The sequence below is a fragment of the Quercus lobata genome, chromosome 3 (assembly GCF_001633185.2).
Source record: "Quercus lobata isolate SW786 chromosome 3, ValleyOak3.0 Primary Assembly, whole genome shotgun sequence".
Taxonomy (NCBI): Eukaryota; Viridiplantae; Streptophyta; class Magnoliopsida; order Fagales; family Fagaceae; genus Quercus; species Quercus lobata.
In genome coordinates this window covers 60862243-60885579 of record NC_044906.1, presented here as the reverse complement: position 1 = coordinate 60885579, position 23337 = coordinate 60862243, and the positions used below count along the sequence as shown (strand labels likewise).

Below are 23337 nucleotides of genomic sequence, written 5' to 3'. Positions count from 1 at the left end.
TTTTTTTTTATATCTTCTATGATTGAAAATTTTCTAAAAAATTAAAAATCAATAGCTATGTTATCAATAAATTGTTTAAATTGCAAGTTTTTGTAGTTTAAAATTATGCATAATATATAAACTTATAAATTATATAGTAAATTATATCTGATTAACACAAAATTTGGCATGCGTATTAAGAGCATGTAGAACATGCAATTCAATATTTAGATTTTCAAAATATATAGTAACATTTATTTTATTGAGTAAAGTTGTAGACTTAGGATATAACCAATTTTGTAACTAAACTTTGTCCTGAAGTTTTTACTTTTTTTGTCACAAAATTTGCTTGGCAATTGATTGGTGGTTAATACTTAATAGTGTAGCAAGTATTTAGTTTTGGGTTTTATATCTCTTGTAGGGTCACAATTTAGGGTCTAGGCCCAAAATATATGGAGTCTTGTTCCAATGAGCCCGATACAATGAATTTATAAAGAGTGGGCCAAAAAACTAAGACCTGACGAATTGGGCAACGACTAGAGTTGGGTTCAACAGCAATCAAACATAAATAAGAGGTATTGATGTCAATGAACTTTCAGTCCGAGGAGGCACTCGTCCTCGTGTATTGATCACCGTGAGGTAATATGACAGTTTAAGTTGCTATAATGTCCTCTCCTTCTATTTTTCTATCCCTCTTCATAGAGAGTATTCTACCTTATATATCTTCTTTGGTGTCATATTTACCCTCCATTTGTCGATTATTTGAGCCCTCACTTGAGTGCTTGTCCTATTAACCACCTTTCCTGGCGCTATATGAGTTGCGGCAGTCAATGTGGCACTGTTCAGAGGTCTTTTCCACATAAATGTGGCCAGTAAAGTAGCTGTTGTGCATTTAATGTGGTGGTGTCAGCCTTCCTTTAGATATTTTTAGGCTTTCTTCCTTCTCTCATATCCACGAAGCATGTCTCTGTCATTGAACCTTCTCGGCAGACCACCTTAATCGTTGGGTTATATTTTTTGAACCATATTCACAAGTCCGAGGAGCTTGTGCTTCCTCGAACAACCACTCGTTTGCTCCACTTACAAGTCTCGGTTTGAGTATGTCTCATCATTAGTGGTTTCTCCTCGGATCTATTTATCCCCTTGGACAAAGCTCAAGGCCCAGCATGCAATTTTGGGCCTTTACCCCTACATATCTTTTTTTGAATTTATTAGAATAGTATTTTAACAATAGTTTTTAAAATTTGATAGTTTAATTCATCTTGTTTGGAATCTTTGGATACTATTTTCCCAATGCATTTTCGTCTCGTAGGTTGTCTTTGTTTTCATTAATCAGCTAGACTTGTTGACTTTAAATATTTTTAGAGCATTTGTTAATGAATCATTTAGAAAAAAATTTAATACTGCTTTTATGGGAAATATAAAAACTGTCAAAATAATTAATTACTTTTTTCTTTTCCTATATAAAAAAATAAATAAATATTTCCTAAACCAATCCACATCCCTTAACTTTCCCCTTTAAATATTCATCTAAAAACAAAAACCTAAATCTAGGATGTTTTAAATAGTCAAATCGAGATTTTGATGATTTAGGGATTTTGATTTGATCCCAATTCCCAAGCACTTGAGGTTTTCATTTAGCAACTGTATGCATGGGTTATTTTGTTTTTGCTTTTGTTTTTGTTTTTTGTTTTTTTATATTTATTTATAGGAAAATAATAAAATTACAAACTTTTTTATAACTTTTTTTATAAACTGCAAGTATGGTGGGTAGTTATTGATAAGTAAAAATGTGATATTAGTGGTGGTTCTAGATGAGAACCAGTAAAAGTTTGAAATATCAACAATTTGTAAAAATATTATAATATAGTATGTGCCTTTATGGCTATATCATTACTCTTTTATTTATTTATTTAAGTTTAATCCTAGTTATGGGCTCTAGTTAGCTCAACTGGTAAAGTCTTTGATGGTTGAATAAGAGATTTGGGGTTCAATCTCCGCCTACACCAAAAAGTCATTGGTGTCTTGGTCTGATGATAAAGAGTTATCATCAGAAGTGGACGCCATAGGTTGAAACTCTCTAAAAAAAAAAAAAGTTTAATCCTAGTTAGCATTAAATGTGGCAAGAGTTGGCATTTATTTATTTTTTGACACTAGAGACCATTTTGATACAATATCAAAAAATTATGAATTAAATTGTCCAAATTGACACACAAATACAACCTAAAAAGTTATGACCAAATGGGAAATGTACCCAAAAAAAACTGGTAGCAATGCACTTTGATGGCTTGTCCAGGTTTATATGCATTTACTTTGCCCTTACTTTTGTCCAAGCGTGGCAAATAATGGGATGAGAACTTAGCGCTACATGTGAATTCATTGATTGATTATCCAATTTTTTAATAAAAAATTTTAGGAAAGTTTTGATATCTATTGTTATCAAAGTTGAGATTTAGATGGTAAGATTGGCACAAGGATCGTAAGATCCTACTTTTCGATTAAAAAAAATACTAAAAAAATACTTATAATTCATAATTCATAATATATATGAAAGAAATATTGAAAAAAAAAATTTTGATACAAATTAGTGAAATTACTAATAAAATGCAAAATACCAAATTACTAATATATAAACAAAGTTCAAAAGTTATAACTCACAAATACCAAGTTCTAAGTTTTTTTTTTTTTTGAGAATGAAGTTCTAAGTTAAACAACTCAAAACATACATAATGTTTCACATAAATAACTCAAAGCAAATAACAACATTAATACCTTATCTCTCATGTAAACAACATAAAGCAAATAGCAATATTTCAAACAACACCACAAAATGGGTTCCTCAAAGTAAGATTGATCATCATCAATAACATTCTTGTCATTGTTAACGGAATTACCAACCAAAAAAAAATCACTTTCATTGCTAATGATCTCTCATAGTGGTGACATTGTCGGATTTCTCAGCATCTTGCACTCGCCTTCTACTCTCCAATTGTCTAGTCTAGTCTCTTCTCTTCTACATCTTATAATTTTGTTTATTAGGTCAAAGTGGCAAATGACGTGAGTCTTAGGGTTTTATTTTTTGCTTATATATATATTAATCAATTTGGACTAGGGCCACTAAGTTGATGTGTTTATTACTTTTATTTATCTATTTTTAAATTAGTTTGGGGCCTATGGACTCCATTTGGAGCCCCAAAATAATCAAACAATTTTGAATTTTTCTTTTATAGCATAAGATCTTTAGTATTGCTATGACATTGGGATCCTACAATATCCTAAGATCCAAATCAGAATCCCACAGAGATTAGGGATGTAGGATCTTAGGATCTCGAATTGGCATACTTTTAACATGTTGACACTACTTTCATGAGAAATGTAGATACCATATTTTATTCTTCCTCGATTTGTGTGATAGACTCCAAAAATTCTATAAATATCAAATTTTCACTGGGGGACCATGGAAACATTTAGATTGACATGATACAACCCGTTTGGAGATTGAAGTACTAAAAGTTTCTTTTTAGGTCAAATTGACCAAAATGCCCTTGGTCAACCAAAGTTGACTAAATGTCAAAATTGGTCAAAACCACCCAAAAACAACAATTTTCATGTTTTTACATCAAACTTGAGCTTATCGAAGATTTTTGTCAACTTTGACCTGAGATTGACTCCCAAGAATGATCAAAAAACCTAATTTTAATCTGACCATTAGAATGGGTGGGAACCAATGTCATTGCAAAGGTTATTGAATTCCATTTCCAACAACTATTCATGTGTCGAAATCGGAGTTAAAAATGTTGAAATATCATGAAAACTATGTTGGGCACATTAGCTCGCTTCCCAAGGCCATCACTTTTTTTGACCATTGGATTTTTGAATTATCAAGTGTTCTGGAAACTAATATCCATACTTTTCCATTAGTATCAAGATTAGCTCAATCGAAAGTCGAGAAGGCCTTCAAATAATCAATCAAAGTCAAAATCGAAAAGCGGGGAAAAAGGACAAAGTTGATAACGTCAGCCTAAGGGCTCACTGGAAGCTAAAAGGTTACAAAATCAATATACCCCCCCCCCCCCCTAACCCCTAGAATTGAAAAAAAAAAATGGAGTACTTTTTAGGGCAAATTCTTTGTCTCTTTCTGCCTAAATTCTCTCCCAAACATACACAAAAACCTTTAATTTCTCACCTTTTCCCTACATCAAGAGTTAGTGTTCTTGCTTTCATCTCCTTCTCCTTGATCCTTATACCTTGGATTTGAGGTTTAGGGGTGTAGATGTAGCTTTTTAGCTACAATCTACACCCATTTAATTTCCTAGCATGTTTATTGCTTTATTTTGCTTCCTAGTATGTTTTATTACTTTCCTAACACGTCTACTTGCTTTGTTAACATGTTTTATTGCTTTGATGTTGTTGGCCTCACCTTCTTGAGCTAGGATATGTATAAATTATTTGTTTGAGCTTCCTACCATTTTTTTGTTCTTAAAGCTTTATTTGGATGCTATCCTAATGCTTCTTTTTAGCTTTTGTGCATCTTGGTTTTGCCTTTTTCTTGTGTTTGGTCTCTGTGTTGGGTGTAGATCTAGATCTAGATCTAGTGGTCTAGACCTACATCCATACACCTAAGTTCAATAAAGGGTTTGGATTAGTTCTTATTTACATGTTTATGCTTTGTTTCCCCTTTTCCATGTGTTTGTGTTTAGATCCTTGCTTGTATGCTTAGATCTAGGTTTTTATCATGTTCTTGTTTTGTTTCCCTTTGTGGGTTTGTATTGGCACCTTTGGTGCATCTTTGCTTGTTTGGTTGCATTCTTTCCCATTTTGTGGTATTTTTGGATGCAACTGTGTGGTGAGATTACATCTTAGTGATGTTGGCTTGCTTGCTGCTTGCCCTTCTCTCCTTTGTTTAGCTTTGCATGTTAGGGTTTCTTGTGTTAGCCTTGTATGTGCCTTATAACATGATTAGCTTTCCCCTTTGTGTGATAACATGCTTAGTCTATTTTATGCTTGCTTTGTGCCACCTTATGTGGGTTTTCTTGCTTTTGTTTGTATCTTTGCACCCTTGCCTATGTTCATGCATGTGTCTTTGTATGCTTGTTTGTGTCATCAAGATTTGTTCCTACCTATGATTTTGTGTGGGTTCACGCCTATCTTTGTATACGAAATCCTGAGCCCCTTTTAGGAGCTTAGCTTGATGGCACGTGTGTCATCTGTACTCCAATATAATGGAACTATAGACACGAAATCTAAACCTACATTTGTCCGTGGAGGATAGCCTCTCTTGTTTGTTTGTTTGATAACATGTTTGCTTGCTCCTTTGTATACCCTCTTTGTTTGATTGCTTGTTAGCATGTCTCCTTTCCTTCGCCTGCTTGTCTTGTTTGTTTGCTTAGTGATTTCTCTGTTCCTTTGCTATCTCCTTTGTTTGTTTGTCGGCTTTGTGTTTTTTTTTTTTTGGGTTGCATGTACCCACTTGGAGCATAAGCACAACTTCTAAAAGGCAAGCTAAAAGGGCAAAAATGCAAGCAGGAAGAGCAAGCCTAAAAAAAAAGGCAATGATCAATAGACTAGGAGGCTTAGACTCCCTGTGTGGTTTTCTCTCTCTCTCTCTCTCTCTCTCTTAGCCTTTTTCTTTAGAATTGAGTTTCTAGATTAGGGTATGACAATGCTTGATCTTTACTTTTTTTCTACCTTGCTTGGGCCATACCCTCAAGATTTAGGCAATGTTTGATTTATCTTTCCTGTACCTTGCTTGGGCCACGTTCCTTGGGTATGGCAATGATTGATCTTTACCTTTTCTTGTACCTTGCTTAGGCCATACCCTTGGAACGTTGGCAATGTTTGGTCTATTTTCCCACACCGCGTGTTTGCTTTGTGCATGTGTGTGTGTGTATATATATATACATATATAAGAAAATTCCTTCTTTTCAATTGGACTTTTATATGGTTCAAAAATACCTTCATTAATGAAGGATAACTTTATTTAGAAATAGAGTCATAAATGTCAAATCACAAATTTCATTTTCAATTCAAAAAGAGAAATCTTAAAATTTAGGATTTTTTTTCCCTTCATGTTAAAAAAGAAAAAGAAATTAAAGTTACTGCTTATTTCTAAAGTTTATCATTTTTATTTGTTTGAGAAATAAAAAATATATATTTCTAAATTATAATAGATGCGAATTGTTAAAAAATTGTTAATCTTTACTCAAAAAAATAGAAGAGCTTTTGAGCACGTGCAATGCTTGTGCTTAGAGACTAGTGTGTGCATGTGTGTGTATTTGCCTATTTTAAAGATGGTAATGCACTTTGTATGATGGATTCACATGGTTAGGAGGGTACACCCTCGTGATCAAGGGTGCTCTTGACCTTGGAGTGTGGGTATGCATTCAAGGTGACTGTTATAGATGCATATTCATGCTACGTTGTGTCCATGTCAACTAGTGATATTGGTTTCTTCGTATATGTGACACGCGTCAATGTGTTTAATGCTTCGGTGAGCTTCAGCTGGGTTTAATATGAACACACTAACGCATGTCGTACACATGGGCATGAAACCCTACTAGTACGCCATAGTGCACCAAATGCGAAACTTTGTCGGATTTTTGCCATGGAAATGAGGCATTTTTTTACCATATTCTCACAACGAAAGCTTGGTGAGAATAGTATTTTGTGTGCTATGATACACTTGACCCAACATGTAGCCAGATTTTTGCCACGAAAATAAGGTGAAATGCTATTGGATTTTTGTCATGGAAAATTTGGCAACAATTCCAAATGTAGTAGCAAAGCATTGATAAAGGCCACACCCTTTCCAAAATCAAATCTCAAAGTCCAATTCATTTAAAGCCTTGAAAGCTAGTGCCAATAGCTTATTTTTTTATTGCCAATGTTCGAAAATTAAGATTTTACCAAAACAGAGGACTATCTTTAGACAGGCTTTGTGGGATATCTAACAACTTCCCCACACGTAACCAGACTTTTGAACTCAAGAATTAAGATTTTTTTACCATCTGCATTAGATTAGGAAAAAAGACCATTTTTCTTAGCATAAGACTGGTAATAAAATCAAATAGAGCCTGGTGACCAATCACACCTTAGAAAAAACTCATTGATTGGTGGCAACTTTACTACCTTTGATAGGATTTAGATTCTCTAGATTTTCTAGGGTACTCTATTAATAGATTTCTTTAAATCCTAACCACACTTTAATGATTTAATGGTCTAGATTTTACCATGTCAGCATTCCATTAACTATATTTTTAAACTAATAAAATAATATTACAAACAAAACAATTAAGATTATTGTTAGTGAAATGCTAACATGGCAAAATTTAAACTATTAAATCATTAAAGAATAGTTAAGATTTAAGGAAATTTATTGGGTAGAGTACCCTAAGAAATCTAGAAGATCTGAATCCCCTTTAATAATAATAGGTTAAAGTTGACTCACTGTAGTCACACACTAGAGGTCCACCCCTTTTCTAACCATTTTCCATAGCACTCAAGCTCCACAAAAGGTATGAGTGTCACTGTGATGGGTAGTCGATCGCCGCGAGGTATCGACAGGAAATAAAGTGGTAAACAATTTTTTTTTTCTTTTCTTATAAAAAATTTCAAAAAAATATCTCCTACCCCAATTGTTAACTTTTCCTTTTAGGCAAATTACAACTTACCCACCTGTGGTTTGGTTGAAATTTAAACTGCATATCTATGATTTGAAATTCGACTCTTTACTCGTCTGTAGTTTGACTAAAATTTAAGTTGCCTATGATTTGAAATCTCATGATGTAAGTGTTCCATCGAATTCTTTTTTATCTTATTTGATTTTTTTTTTATGTCTTTTTTTTTTTTATAATGTTTTTGGAAGAGAAAGACATAAAAGTGAAGCAAATTACATATTTAATCTTGTTTTTAACAGATGTGGGTTATAGAAATCGAATTGAGCCAATCTCAAGTGGGTAAAATGTTAAATTTTAAATTACAAGTAAACAATTTAAATTTCAGTCAAATCATGTGTAGGTAAGTTGTGATCTGTTTTTTCCCTTCTCTTTTTCTTTTTCTTTGCTTCTACTTTCTACCAACAAAACGAGCACAAAGAGAGATTTCTTGACGAGCAGTTGGAAAGTTATGTCCATCTATAATCTAAATAAAATAAATAAATAAATAAATAAATAAAAGAAGGAGAGTTTGAGTGGTATTGTTTTGCACATAAATGGCAGTTTTGTCGTGTCATTCTGGTTTTGTTACTCATTCAATACCATTGAGGATGTTTTACAATTTTATGGATATTTTATGGAGAGAGAGAGAGAGAGATGGAGTTTGGTGACATTTTGGCTTTGTTTGGATGGGGGAGTGGAAAAGTGGGAGGATTGAAAATTGTGGGGGGATGGAAAAGTGGGAAGATGGAAAATATTTAGTTTTCCCTCTTATGTGTTTGGTTGGAGGGGTGGAAAAGTGGGAGAGTGGAAAACTCTTTTGTTTGGTTGGAGAGAAAAATGGAAGGATGGAAAATATAATTTATATAAATTGACTATTATACCCTTGTTACATAATATATTAGAAGTAATTTTATTTATACTCATTAAATAATATAAAATCTACCACATCATATATATAAATTTATATTTACATTTTTATTATTATAATGTAAAAATTACATTATAATCTTTTTTCTTTTTTCTTTTTTCCAGATTTCAGCATTTTTTTTTTCACACGTTTCAGCCAAACATTACACCCTTTACAAAGAATTGGCTGGGCATTAACATGGACAATGGCAAGCCAAACATCACGGCACCTTAGAGCCATTGGCCATCCTTGAGCTTGAATAGGACAAAGCCAACTTTTGTAATCTCTTCAATAATATAATCCGTTGTCAAGTAGGTACAAACATTATCTCACCAATGTCAAAAAAAGAAAAACACCGTTGTCAAAAGACCCCTTTGCTGAGAGAAAAAAAAAAAACGAAACTAATGAGTGCATGATAGATGAACGAATGAAAAAAAAAAACAAAAAAATTTGAATGTCATACGAAACCAGAAAATCAACAAGAAAATGAGGAGTATAATGCGGACAGGAACCAATAGATCACGTTGCAAAAAGAAAAGAAAAGAGAGCAGAACCTGGAGCACTGGACGTTTGAAGCTGAGATGAGAAAATGAGAGAAAGTGGGTTTGTGGGCAAAAGTCTTCAGCTGGGTAGGTGAGGCGTATGAATGAGGGTTGGTGGGTGGGTATTTTGGTAAAATACCAATCATGCCTGTTTCCCCTCACTGATTTTCCTCCCGATTTGGGAGGAAAAATTTTGTGGGCCCGGGAGAGAAAAGTTTCTCCCGGTTTTCCACTCCTCTGATTTTCCTTCCATTCCCAAACGGTGGAAAACTGAGTTTTCCACCCCATTTTCCCTCCTATATTTTCCATCCTCCCTATATTCCACCCATCCAAACACAGCCTTTGGGAGGAGGGAGAGAGAACATGAAGAGTGAGTGGATTATATTATGAGCTTTAAAAAATGGGTGATTGGACCTGATTTGACGATTGGATAGTTTAACTGATAGGACTGTAATTACTTTATTACCTCTAAGTATATGTATAGTACAAAGCATTGTGAGGTTTTTTGGTCTTTTTGTCTCATACTTAGTCCAACTACTTCCAAATCCGACATGGTTTTATTTTGTCTGATTTTTTTTTTTTTTTTTTTTTTTTTGGGACTTGAAACCAAATACAACTTCCCCTGATATTTTTTTTATTCAATTTAAATTTCACAAATTATCGTTGGATTATATTTCCTTGGCCAATACCACGGACAAAAGTGTGTGATGCAATAGATTATGAAATCACTTTTTTACTCCTAAAAGCATTTATAAGTTTCATAAACTTAAAAGGTTTTTTGGTCTTTTTGTTTTGGTACTTCCTTTGAAACTTGGGCAACCTCTCTTACTCACTACTCTCAATTGTTTGTCTCTCTTGCGGTTGAGCTAACTCCTTTGTTTCGACATTGAAAGTGTTTTTATTTTTATTTTCTTTCATCATTATTTGTTAAATTAATATATACCATTGCATTTTGTAGTTGATAAAGTAGCTAACAAATTAGATTGTTTGGGCCACCTCCGACATTACATTTTTACTCACCAATAATAACCTGCCATTTAGAATTTGTTATAAAATTTTTGTGAAAGTGTTGTGAGCTCAACATTTCTCTTTGTTAGAATTGTTATTTACTTTTAAATATTATATTTCTTGTGGCAACGATGATTATGTTTACCTGTAATTGCTTTTGTTGATGAACTCCTTACACATTTTTTGCATTATCGTATTTAAGGATCAAGGCAATTAGGTTCAGGAAATACCGTGACATTATCATTTGATAAATACAGGTAATAAATCTAGCTAACTTTGCATTAAGTGCTTCACTAAACATTTTACTTAAAGAAAGTTAACTTTTATTGAAACATGTTTTACACGCATTGTGTGGAGATCAAGTAAAAGCCCATTGTGTAGAATTCAAACAAAGGTTTGTGTGCATGAAGGATTATTCCTATACCGGAGAGAAGCAGATCATGATCATAGAAATGATTGCTACCACTCCAGTAGCAAATATAGCTTTTTCAGATTCATTTCAGCTTAGAGGTTGTTGGAGCATTTTAATATTAAATAATTAAAATGAGTAAATGTTATAACATAAATGTAAAGATGTGGGAGTGAAAATTGAAGATGAAGAGTTGTGAGAATGTTTAATCTCACATTGAAAAGGAGAGATACTATTTTATTATTTTTAATTGTGGTGATTAATGGGTTAACATGAATTGTCTCAGATATTGGGCTAGATACGTGCGCAAGGAGGAGGTGAAGAGTGGAGGTATCAACAGAGGTCTTGTATTTGCACCAACAGAGGTCTTGTATTTGCTCACTATTATATGTTATAGGAACTATAGATTTCTAAAAGTGTTTGCAACATTAATCATTTATGCACAAGAAGTTACTCTTGTATATAAATTGTTAGTGTTCATTCTAAACAATATAGAGAAATCAATTTTTAATTAAAAAATTATATGAGAGAATCATAATATTATTTAGAACAAAGTTTAGCTATAAAATTGGTTGTAACCTAAGATTAAAACTTTATTCAATAAAATAAACATTACTTCATATTTTGAATTCTAACTGTTAAATTACATGTTCTTTACATTCTTAATACACATGTCAAATTTTGTGTTAATCTAATATTATTTACTATATGATCTAAAAACTTATATTTTATGTATAATTTTTAACTACAAAAACATGCAATTTAAATAATTTATTGATGATAAAGCTATTAATTTTTAATTTTTTAGAAGTCTTGTAAGCATAAAAGATATAAGAAGAAGATGTAATCTAATAGTAAATTTGTCAAAATTCATTTCTAATAAAAAAATATTAAATAAAGTTATAACTTAAAATTACAACTAATTTTATAGTTAAACTTAGACCTATTATTTGCTGTTTAATATTCTCTATTAGTAATGTACACGTGCGTTGCACGTGCTTTAAAACTAGTATTGTAATGAAAAAGTCCTCACTTTCCTGAAACTAGTATTGTAATAAAACTAGTATGGGACAACAAGAGTAGTTGAATGACAAGAGCAGTTGACTTGACTGAAAACAGGGTACATGAATCACACACTTTCCTCTCCCTCTATGTTTAGGTTCCGCGTTACTTCCTCTTTACAATCGCTGCTGCAATTTTAATCTGTGAGTTCTCACATTTTAACTTATTTTCCTTTTAATAATTTTCTTTCAGTTTTGATTGAATGTACTGATTTTATCAATATTGTTGTTCAAGATTTACTAGTTTCCATGAACCCTCAAAGAGCCTCATCGTCATTATCATCTTCGTCGTCTTCTTCTTCTCATTCAATACATCGGTGGAAATACGATGTTTTCCTAAGTTTCAGAGGCGACACCCGCTTTAATTTTACAGACCATCTATATGCTGCTTTGGTACGAAAGGGTATTTTCACCTTCAGGGACAATGAAAAACTTGAGAGAGGACAATCCATTCGCCGAAAACTCTTGGAATCAATAGAGCAATCAAGATTCGCTCTCGTTATTCTATCAAAAGACTATGCATCTTCGACATGGTGTTTGGATGAGCTTGCAAAGATTGTCAAATGCATGAAAGTAATGTGAATGGTAGTTCTGCCAGTTTTTTACTTTGTAAACCCATCTGATGTACGGAATCAGAGAGAATCTTTTGAAGAAGCCTTTGATGAACACGAAGCAAATAACTTAGAGGAGGTGGAAACATGGAGAGCTGCTTTGAAAGAAGTGGGCAATCTCTCCGGTTGGCATTTACAGAATTGGTAATTTCCATGAGAAATTTATTTTTAATTTTATGTTGACACTCAGATGGCGTTCTTCTTTTATGTCCTACTTGATTCAAGAACTTCACTTTCTGTGAAATATAAATCTGCTGACATTGTTTATCGTTTTCTTTAATCTTTTCACTTGCTTTGGTCTATCCCAAAACTAAGATAAGTTTATCTACAAACTTCTCTTGTTAAAGTTCACCTATGAAAATGGTTGATTCATCATATATTGTTATGTGGAAATTAATTATACGATGAAGAGGCAATCCGTTATTGAGTTATTTACGTGAAGGCTTACATGGGTGTCAAGTGTTCTTTGAGCACCTAACTATTCTTCCAGGTGAGAATAATCCATCCTCCCACAAACATTAGCTAATTACAGGGAGGAATTGCGTGGGGGTGGCTCCAAGATGGGGCAGTGCTTGATTTTCCTTCTTCATTTTATAAAATAAGCATATCCAGCAATTATTCTAGCATGGCCACTTAAGAATTAGAATTTAAGTCAGTAGGAGTCCAGTTTTTTAATTTTTAATTTTATAGTTTTTGCTCTTTTTTATTTTATTTTTTTATTCCTTAGTACACTGCCTGTGTGGTTTGGTTTCTTGTATTGTTTTCTATTTTCAATGAAGTTATATTACTTATCAAGAAAAAAAAATCCAGTTTTGGAAACATTTCACTTTTATAATCGACATGATGCTTTAGTGATCCAAAATAACCTTATTCCATGTTATAGGTTGGATTAAGTTCATGCTATGCATTTCAATGGTTTTCATAAAGATTTTGTTATGGCTCAATCATTGTTTTGGTTAAAAAAAATAAAAAAACCATATAGCATAATTAAAAAAATTTATTCCCAAACCAGTTGTTTACATTTTTTGTTGAAGTAGAGCTTCGAGGAATTTATTTTGATATTAGGGTGCCTTTGGGGAGTTTGTAGATGAGGTCATGCATTTCATGTGTAACAAATGAGGTGTAAACATGCACAACTCTGCAGAAATAGAAATTCAAAGGACACACGTCTCTTCACATGTCTTGGGCAAGAATGATAATTGTCAGTTTTGAATACCTGCTTCTTATTTCTTACTTATCCAAAAAAAAAAAAAAAAAAAAACCCCATTTCTTATCACCCCCATCCCAACTCCTCCCCCCCACCCCCTCTCCTGAAGAAAAAAAAAATGCATGGAAGTACACCTACACCTAAAGCGACAGGATTGGATAAAAGATTGAATTGGAGAATCTGAGAAGCTTCAAAACATGGTTATATAACTAAGAAAAATTGATGTACTTAGTAAATCTGTTCCTACCAAGTCTTTGTCATGTCACATGTACAACTGATACGATACAATACTTATATGGATAGTTTTATCAGTTGCATGAGCCAATGAATTCATATTTGTTTGACCATTACCTAATATTTTTCTTCCTACCCCCTTCCCCCCTGCAATTTATGACTCATTGAAACCACTGTGTAATTATTGTTCAATCTTCTCCACAGGGAATATGAGTCAGAAGTTATCAAAAAGATTGTGGATGATATACTGCACAGATCAAAGTCAAAATTCTCAGTCATTACCAAAGACTTGGTAGGAACAGATTCTCCAATGGAGGAATTGATCACTCGATATTCAGATCTTGGGAACAACGTTTGTATGGCAGGGATTTGTGGTCTGGGGGGGCTGGGAAAGACAACTCTTGCTAAAGTGCTTTATGAAACAGAACGTAACCATTTTGAAGGTTCTAGTTTTATTGCTAATATTAGGGAAGTTTCAAAAAAACATGATTTGGTTCGATTACAAAAGCAGCTTCTTGCACAAATTTTGGAGGACGGAAATATAGATATATGGGATGTTCATGAAGGAGTTAACACGATCAAGAATAGATTACGTCGTAAAAAAGTTGTTCTTGTTCTAGATGATGTTGATCAATTGGACCAATTAGAAAACTTGGCTAGAGAGCCTCACTGGTTTGGGTCAGGGAGTTGGATCATCATAACAACTAGAGATGAACATTTGTTGGTTCAACATGGAGTCCATAATAGATCTACGCCTAACACATTGAATGATCATGATGCTCTAAAACTTTTTTGCTTGAAATCCTTCAAAAATGCGCAACCTATAGAAGATTATATGCAGCTCTCCAAGGATGTTGTATACTATGCTAAAGGCCTCCCATTAGCTCTAGTAACTTTGGGGTCCTTTTTGATTAAAAGAACAATAAACGAGTGGCGAAGTGCTTTGAAAAGATTAAAAAATAACCCTGAAGGAAAAATATTTGATACACTTAAAGTAAGTTATGATGGTTTAGAGGAAAATTGCAAGAAGATATTCCTAGATATTGCATGTTTCTTTAGAGGGAAGTTGAAAGATAGAGTAATAGAGATATTGGATAATTGTGGTTTTGCTGCAGAAATTGAAATAAGCGTTCTTAGGGACAAATCTCTTCTAACCATAGAAAACAACAAATTGTTGATGCATGATCTACTACAAGAGATGGGTTGGGAAATCGTCCGTCGAGAATCATATGAAGAGCCTGGGAATCGCAGTAGGTTGTGGCTTCGTAAGGATTTGTTTTGTGTATTGACAGAAAAAAGGGTAAGAACAGTGGCAAAACCAGTATTTTATTTTAGGGGCACGATTGAATAGATACACAGTGCACACACAATTTAACTAAAGAAATTAATTCTTTAAGAAAAATAAAAAGTTACTTATTACTTAATTCATAAAATTTAGAATACAAAATCTCATGCTAATATGCTGACTATCTCTTATATTTTGAAAACATAATGTGATTGTTACATTAATTTATTTATAAATTTGAATTCATATATTTTTTTAATTTCTTACATTTTGAAAACAATTGTTATAAGTTTGATTTCTTCTTTCTTGATTTAGTCAACCAATCATTCATCTTTTAATCCCTTGGGTGCATGAGCACTTAGGAAAAAAAAATATTTTTCAAACTTCCTTTATAGGCCTCGTATTTATTATCATTTGTTTTTTTTTTTTTTTTCAATAAGTTATTTAATTTAATTTTATTATAACTTTAAAAACATCCTTCTAAAATTTAGAATTGCATCCTTCCTATTTGGAATGTATGATTCTCAAAAGAAAATAACATTCTTAGTATATAAATTAAACAAGATTTTACAGAGAAAAGTTTAACAAATGATGTTCTGTTATGATCTAATAGTTAAAATTCGGTTTCATCATTATAGTATTTTTTTCTATTTACTGTTGTTAAATTTGAAGTTGTAAATGGTGCAATTTCTCACCCTCAGCCTTCTTGGTTCCACCGATGGTTAAGAGGAGGTTATATTTGGAGACAACTTAGAGAATGAATATTAGTGTCTCCTCTGACACTGGAAAAAACTGAATAATTCTAGTTTTCTTATTTTTTGTTGTGCAATTCACTGATCTTTTTTTTTTTTTTCGATTCTTAGGCAACAAAAGCAATTCAAGCCATAGTCCTAGACTCATATGAAGGGGATGAGGCCTGCAGGAACCTTGAAGTCTGTCCTGAAGCTTTTTCAGAAATGTGTAATCTCAGATTGCTTATAATCGATAATGTGCGCATCTCGAATGTCCCCAATCATCTTTCTAATGACTTAAGATTTCTTGAATGGCATGGGTATTCTGCAAAATGTTTGCCATCCAGTTTTCAACCAAAATATCTTGTTGAACTTAAAATGTGGTTTAGTGAAATTGAATATCTGTGGGAAGGTGTAAAGGTAATTTTGTTCTTTTGTATTTCTATTATTTATTATTTATCTTTTCTTTAGGAGTAATTTCAATACACTTCCTATATATTTGAGCTTCATTTCTTCATTAATAGAATTATTTTAAATTTAAAACTATATATGTGTTATTTTAAAATAGATCAGTGGAGGCTAATTATCCTTTTTTTTTTTTGGTTGAACAGTATTTAAACAAGTTAAAACTCATTGATCTTCAACTATCCAAAAACCTTATTAGGACACCTGACTTCACAGGGGTTCCCATACTTGAGAGACTATGTCTTAGAGGTTGCATACATTTGGTTGAGATTGACCCATCTATCGGAAAACTCAGTAGGCTTACAGTTTTAAATTTGGGATTTTGCCGATCTCTTATCAATCTTCCAAGCAACATGGATGGTTTAAGATCTCTTCAAAAACTCATTCTTTTGGGATGCTCAAAACTTGCCTGCCTGCCTGAGAACTTGGGGAAAATTGAATGTTTGGAGGTACTTGATTTGACTGGAACTGATATTAGAGAAGTTCCCTCTTCCATTAATATCTTCATATGTCATGGATGTGAGAAGCAAATTTTTAAGTCAAGGCTTGATAGTTTTTTCTGCATTCACTCGTTAAAATCTTTATCACTATCTACAAACAAGCTTGTCTCTGTCCTACCTGCAAGCATCAGTCAACTTCAGAAATTGGAAGCTCTTAATTTGGGCAACTGCATTCAACTTCAGTCATTGCCAGAGTTTCCATCAAATTTGAGATATATAAATGCTAAAGGTTGTTCTTCCCTAGAACCATCACCAACACTGCTCAGTGTGAGCAATTTGTTGCAAGCATCTATTGCATTTTTTAATTGCTTAAAGTTACTTGAGTATTATGAGGGCAGTGATGGTCTCGCATTTGCAATACTGAAACGTTACCTACAGGTAATCTGTACTCTCTCTCTCTCTCTCTGCTTGTTATTTATTTATTTATTTTCCTGGTACAGGGACTCATGTATCCAAAAACTGGATATAAAACTTCTAACAAAAGAAAAGATAGATCTGGAGCTGCATTCCACATCATTATTCCTGGGTTTGAAGTTCCACCATGGTTAACCCATCAAAGGTTTGGGAATTCAATAAGCATAGAGCTGCCACTTAATTGGTGTAATAGCAGGTGGATGGGATTTGCTATATGTGCTTTTTTCAGAATAAATTGTTCTTGCTATTCGATTGAAAGATATAGTCTTAAAGGTCATGTGATAGCTCTTGGTGATATGCCTCACAGCCCTCACCATATTTTTGAAGTTTTAATTGGGGAGACATCCTTTGAGTATAGTGTGGGTCACCTTTTTCTATTGTACTTGTCTCTTGATGATTGGCTAAGTACAGGTTGGAATTATCAATGCAGTCGGATTAAGGTTGTATTTGACACCAATAGCCCAAGAGTGGAGGTGATTAAATCTGCAGTTCGTTTGATACATGAGCAAGACGTGGAAGACTTCAACCTAACAATTGCACAATGCAGCAGTAGCTGTGTCAATACTTCTGAGGGTACTGAAAGAGGTAATGAATATCTCACACATCCTTCTTGACAAGTCTTATTTTATTTTACTTAATTTTCTTTATTGTCTGGATTCTTTTTGTAAATTTGGACTGTATAGGTGTTGCGTAGGAATGTACTAGGTATATCTGGTATATATAAACAGATACAAGAAATCTAAACTGTGACTAGTCATAATAGGATTTTGTGTAAATGTAGCTAACATTTTCCCCAGATTGACAAATACTACTAGATGCGACCTGGTAACATTGTCTATCGCACGCAATCCAGATCACCCTTTGCTTTTGTATTCTTGTAAATTAAACTTAGATTCTATCACTTTAGTTCAATACTAGTAGTCTACAGAAATTTATTTTTTGGTGTACATCATCATTAGTTACATGAAGCCTAATAACTAGTAAAAGCTTAGACTAATAACACTTGTGGGTAACACAAGTCTTGACAAGAATGTTAGGGAATTAAGTGAGAAGATTGTGTGGATTTGTGTGTATTGTTTGTTTTTTCTTTTGTAGGCAAGCACAATCCAATCTTTTCTATTTCATTTTTTTTGCTTGTTCCAAGCAAACTCACGGGCCAAAACAAATCAAAGATAACTTCTCTCTAAAACCCATTGTCAAAGGAATAAATCAAAGATGCTCATATTTTCCAAGCTAACAAACCATGTATTTCACCATATGCATCTTTTAGTGTAATGCAGTTTCCTTAAAAAAATAAAATAAATAACAAGGTTGATGATACACACAGTACTTTAATTAGGAAAAGAAAAGCTTCATGAACAATGTTCCAATTGTGTTAACCCAAAAAAAATGCTTGCATGAAATAAAAGATTATATTCTTTTTTCTAAAAATCCCATCAAGTATTTATTTTCCTTGCTACGCACCCAAGTCAAGAATTTCCCTTGAATTTCTCAAACGAGCTCAACTAGAGCCTTACCAACAATAAGGTCAAAGTATCAAAGTCCAACTCCAACTAGAGATACTTCTAACCAAACTATAAACTAGTTCTTCTAGGGCCATACCATTTGTCACAACTTGCTTAAGTGGTTGATTGTGAGTTTTAGACTAAATCCCCCTAACCTAGAGACATCATTTAAAACACAAGAATCATGTCCACACATGGTAGTAGTTCGCAATGAAAAGTGACATAGAATAAATAATTCTATTTATTTTTAGGAGGATCATGACTAAACTCTTTCAAATGGTATTTACCACCATGATAAAGGAAGATAATTCCTTTTTTATTTCTATAATCAGGATCACCAAGATAATATTTACTTACAAATTTACAATAAATAGAAAAGCATTATGGGTAAATACTAGTTATTTTTAATAATTATAAATTCCTCTAACCTAGAGATCACATTTAAAACACAAGAATCATGTCCACACACACATAGCCAATGCCACCTTCACTCCCCACCATGTTATCTCCAAAGAAGCATAGTCACAAACATGACATGGGAATTCTTGAAAAATTAGGACAGGGCACTATGGGAAGACATTAAGTAATTAATTAATATATATTTAGGTATATTTTATACATATCTTATGTTTATTTTAGTTTTTAGAAATGAGCAACAACCGTCAAAATCTTTAAAAACATATCTAAAAATTATAATAAGTTTCTCTTTTTTTTTTTGGATAAAATATTATTTTGGTCCCTTAACTCTTACCAAAAGTTTGTTTTTTTATCTCTAAATTTTAAAAAGTTCATTTTTTTCGTTCCTAAACTATTAAAAATGTTTTATTTCTGTCCTTTAGCTTTAAAAAATATATTTTTTTCACCCTTAAACTAGTGAAAACAGTTCTTTTTCCTCCTCCATTTTTGTCTCTAAACTATTGAAAAAACTCTTTACAAAGTTTTAGAATGAAAAAAGAATTTTTAAAGTTAAGGGATCAAAAAAATTTTTTGCTAAAGTTTAGGGACCAAAATAGTATTTTACTCTTTCTTCATAAGAAAAATATGATATGATTTCTCTGTTTTATTTTTTTTAATAATCAATTTAATTATTATGATAGTTATTAATAAGTTTTTTTTTTTTTTTTTTTTGATAATTAGACATTAAAAAAGTAATTAATAAAATCAAATCTCAACAACCATTAATGAAAATATGAATTTTTCTGATGATAAATATATTTTTATTAAGTATTCCTAATAACAAACCTTTCTTTACCAACAATGGAACATCTTTTTATTCATTTTTTCTAAATAAACCAAAAACCATTGGCCTACCAAAACAGGACCCACTTGATTTTTGAAGTTTTCTAACTAGCCGAATAATCTCAATATGTTTAGTGCTTGGTATTTATGTTCATGGTATGATGTTAGTTTCCCTTGAATCTCTTTTTTTGAAATAAAGTTTCCCTTGAATTCTACTATCAAAATAGTAACTATATCTGGGAGTTTGAGACCTTGATTACAAAGAATTAATGCTGGTCTATAAAATCAATAAAAGTGTTTCATTTTTTTAAAAAGGAATTTCTGAAATTGGGGTCTTTGGTAAATCTTAGTATCAATGCAACATTGGTTTTCAATTATTAAAGGTGGATATTAAGGGCTAAAATCTGATATTAATGATGGTATTTAAAAAAAGTGCTGGTTGTGTTGAGAATTTGTGATTTTGAAAAGGAAGTTTTTGAGGATTATAAAATCTGTTTTGAGGGCCATATTTAATGGTGAAAATATGTAATTTAATATCAGGCCCATTAAATTTAAGTTTTGTGTTCATTGGATTTATTGTAGTTGGATTATATACACTAAAGATGGGATTTTTGCTAAAACTTGTAGAACCATAAAACTTATTTGAACTTCTAAAAACATGTTCAAAGATTTGTTTGATATCTTGGGTAGTTTGAATGAGTTGGGGATGTAAGGAACCTTATTTTGCAAATTGATAGTTATCAAGAATTTGTTTGGGAATCTTGGTTATGGTTTAGCTTGATTTTGTGAAATTGGACTACAGTTTGCAAATTGGTAGTTATCAAGAATTTGTTTGGGAATCTGGGAGATAGTTTAGCTTGATCTTGTTAAATTGGGCTAAAGTTTGTTAGGGAGTTTAGGTATGACTTCATTGGGGCAAGGATTTGAATAAATTGTTGGCTGCCTTGTTAATAATTTAGGGGATAATTTTATAAGTTGGACTTGAGGCCTCTATTGAAGTTTAGTTAACTCTTTAATTATTATAGTGTTATCTCATTTACCGCAGTATTCTTACTTTGTCTACAATTGAGAAAGCTTAAGGATACCACTTTTGTGCCCCGATTTTTTCCACAACTTTGATGTGGTCATCTGTGAGTGGTGGAGAAAAATCCATGCAAAAGTGATTGTTTTAATTATTGTAAATAATCAGTATTTACGAGTAATGCTGTTCTATTTACTGTAAATTTATAGAAATAAAAAAAGGAATTTTCTTCCTTTATCATTGTGATAAATACCATTTGAAAGAGTTTAATCATGATCCTCCTGAAAATGAAATAGAAATATTTAGTCTATATGTCATTTTACCTTGGAAACCACCAATGACAGAGGTTTTGAAGAAAAGTTTTGTGTATTGGATGCAGATCCATATTGGTCATTCGAAACACAAGTAGATGTAGTCCTAGCATGTTGTCATTTAAAATCACATAATAAGGGTTGACCCCATATACTCAATTATGGAATATGTAAACTCTGATATATAAGTTGAAAATTCCAAATTATAGTCCAATAATCACAAAGTGAAGTTTAGGAAGAAAATAAAAAATGGATAATGAAACACTGAGATGTCCCAACATGTGCGAAGATTAGAATGTTATGGAGAATGAATAAATTTTCTTATTGGCTATGTAATTTGACTTTCTAGCACTTCCATGATTAAAGACTGTTATGTAATGTCTTGATTTTTCATGATTGATTGCATAAGGCACGTCTGAATTTGAGCTTTCATTTTGATAATAAAATTTTTTAGTGGACATGAAATAGAGTTTTCACGTGTCATTCTTTGTGTTTGTGTGCTCAATTTTGACTACTCTTCTTGTTCTTGTAACTCTAACAATAGACAAAACAAAAGGATAAGGAAAGTATAGATGAGCAATTTAGGTGGTCAAATCAAATGCAATATTTGTTACTTGAGATACTTGCTAATGAGGCTACTACCCTAAAATAAGCCGTCCCATACATTTATGCCTGGATCATTAGCTCGAGCAGCCAAAGCAATTAGTGAGAAATTTGAGGTTCAATGCCAACCTGATCATGTGGAAAATTGTCTTCAAACTATCAAAAGTATTTGGAGTACCATTACACAACTTCATGACAGAAAAAATTGTTTTAGATGGGATGATAATTTGAAAATGATTACTTGTGAAAAGAAAGTGTATGACGAAGAAGTAGTGGTATGAAGCATATTTTCATCATTATGTAGGTGTTATATTAGTGATTGATCTTTCCTAACTATTTTTGTTTTTTTTAAACAGGCACATCCTGATCATAACCAGTATTTGAATAAAAAAATTGAGATGTACGATGAGATGGCTTTGCTTTTTGATAAAGACATTGCAACATGGAGTTTTGCAAAGTCTTTTGGTGATTTGGTTTCAGAAAAAAAGGATTGGTGACTTAAGTCCCATGACTTGGACAAGTATTGATTTTGAGGAGGCATCAAAAGGGAAACAAGTTGGTTCTTCAAATGCAGCATTCTCTCAAGCAAGTTCTCATAGGAAACGGAGTCGTGCTCAAGTCAACCAAGATGATAATTATGATAAGTTTTCTAAACGACTTGGAAAGATTGAATTAGCGATAAAAACACTAAAAAAAGGTCAACTTGATGTGAATGAGCTTTATGAAGAAGTTATGAAAATAGAAAGGTTTGACAAAGTTTTGCTTGCATCCGCTCTTGACTATTTGGTAATTAATGAAAGGTTAGGAAGGGCATTCATGGCCAAAAACACAAGATTTCGAACGTTGTGGCTAGAGAGCTTTTTTAACACTAACTTGAGCTGCCCCCTAGGTGAGAAATTTAAGATAAAGTTTTTATTTGAGGAAGTATAAAACAATATACTAAAAAAATGTATGTCATACAGTACTAACATCATTCATATAAGGATTTTGATTACATAAAAACTTAGTGTAGTTATTTAACATATGAATATCTATTTTACTATGATAGTTTTTTAAAACGTATTTGCTAAATGCAATATATACTCAATAAAAAGATTCTAAGAATCATAATAAATATCATCTTCCAATAATAAGCAACTGAGTTTTATCAAGACATTGTCACAATATTTGAAATTTTGTAAGGAATAATATCATATGCAATTATTACTCTTCATCAAATACCTATAAGCATCCACAACGAAGATTTGTGTGTGTGTATATTTTTTTTTTCTTTTTTTAATTTTTTTTTAGAGAACAAGATAACAAAAGGCACGTGTTATTGAATTATAAAAAATTATAAATTTAAAAGATTAAAATCTACTAAATCAGTGTTCTTTGGGTAACAAATAGAACACCTTATATTATCATTCAAGCTTTTCAAGCATGGCTATTACATAAAACTAAAAAAAAAAAAAGTGAACGAAATTTTTGGGATATTAAAATTTAGTAGGGGTAGTTTAGACATTGCACAATGGGAATCATAAGATTCCATTAGGATTTAATTGAGAGAGTAACAGTAAGGGGTATTCGCTTGTTTTCAAAATATAAAAGGAAAAATTGCTCTATTTAAAAGTTTAGGGGAAGAATTGTGAACTAACCTAAACATAGAGG

At 32.2% G+C, this 23337-nt stretch overlaps 1 protein-coding gene and 1 long non-coding RNA gene across 2 annotated transcripts; both read left to right on the top strand.

The window, feature by feature from the left end:
- The first annotated feature begins 8764 nt into the window (after positions 1-8764).
- LOC115982626 lies at positions 8765-9425 on the top strand. Its single transcript, XR_004089688.1, has 2 exons — positions 8765-8856; positions 9060-9425. It is a non-coding gene; the product is annotated as an uncharacterized LOC115982626 (long non-coding RNA).
- A 2180-nt stretch (positions 9426-11605) lies between these two features.
- LOC115982625 (disease resistance protein RPP2B-like) lies at positions 11606-22574 on the top strand. The gene is made up of 7 exons (XM_031105270.1): positions 11606-11705; positions 11797-12316; positions 13818-14913; positions 15762-16049; positions 16241-16972; positions 17035-17593; positions 22044-22574. The coding sequence occupies exons 2-7, from the start codon at positions 12144-12146 to the stop codon at positions 22052-22054; spliced, it is 2859 nt and encodes a 952-aa protein (XP_030961130.1). The 5' UTR covers positions 11606-11705; positions 11797-12143; the 3' UTR covers positions 22055-22574.
- Positions 22575-23337: the final 763 nt, after the last annotated feature.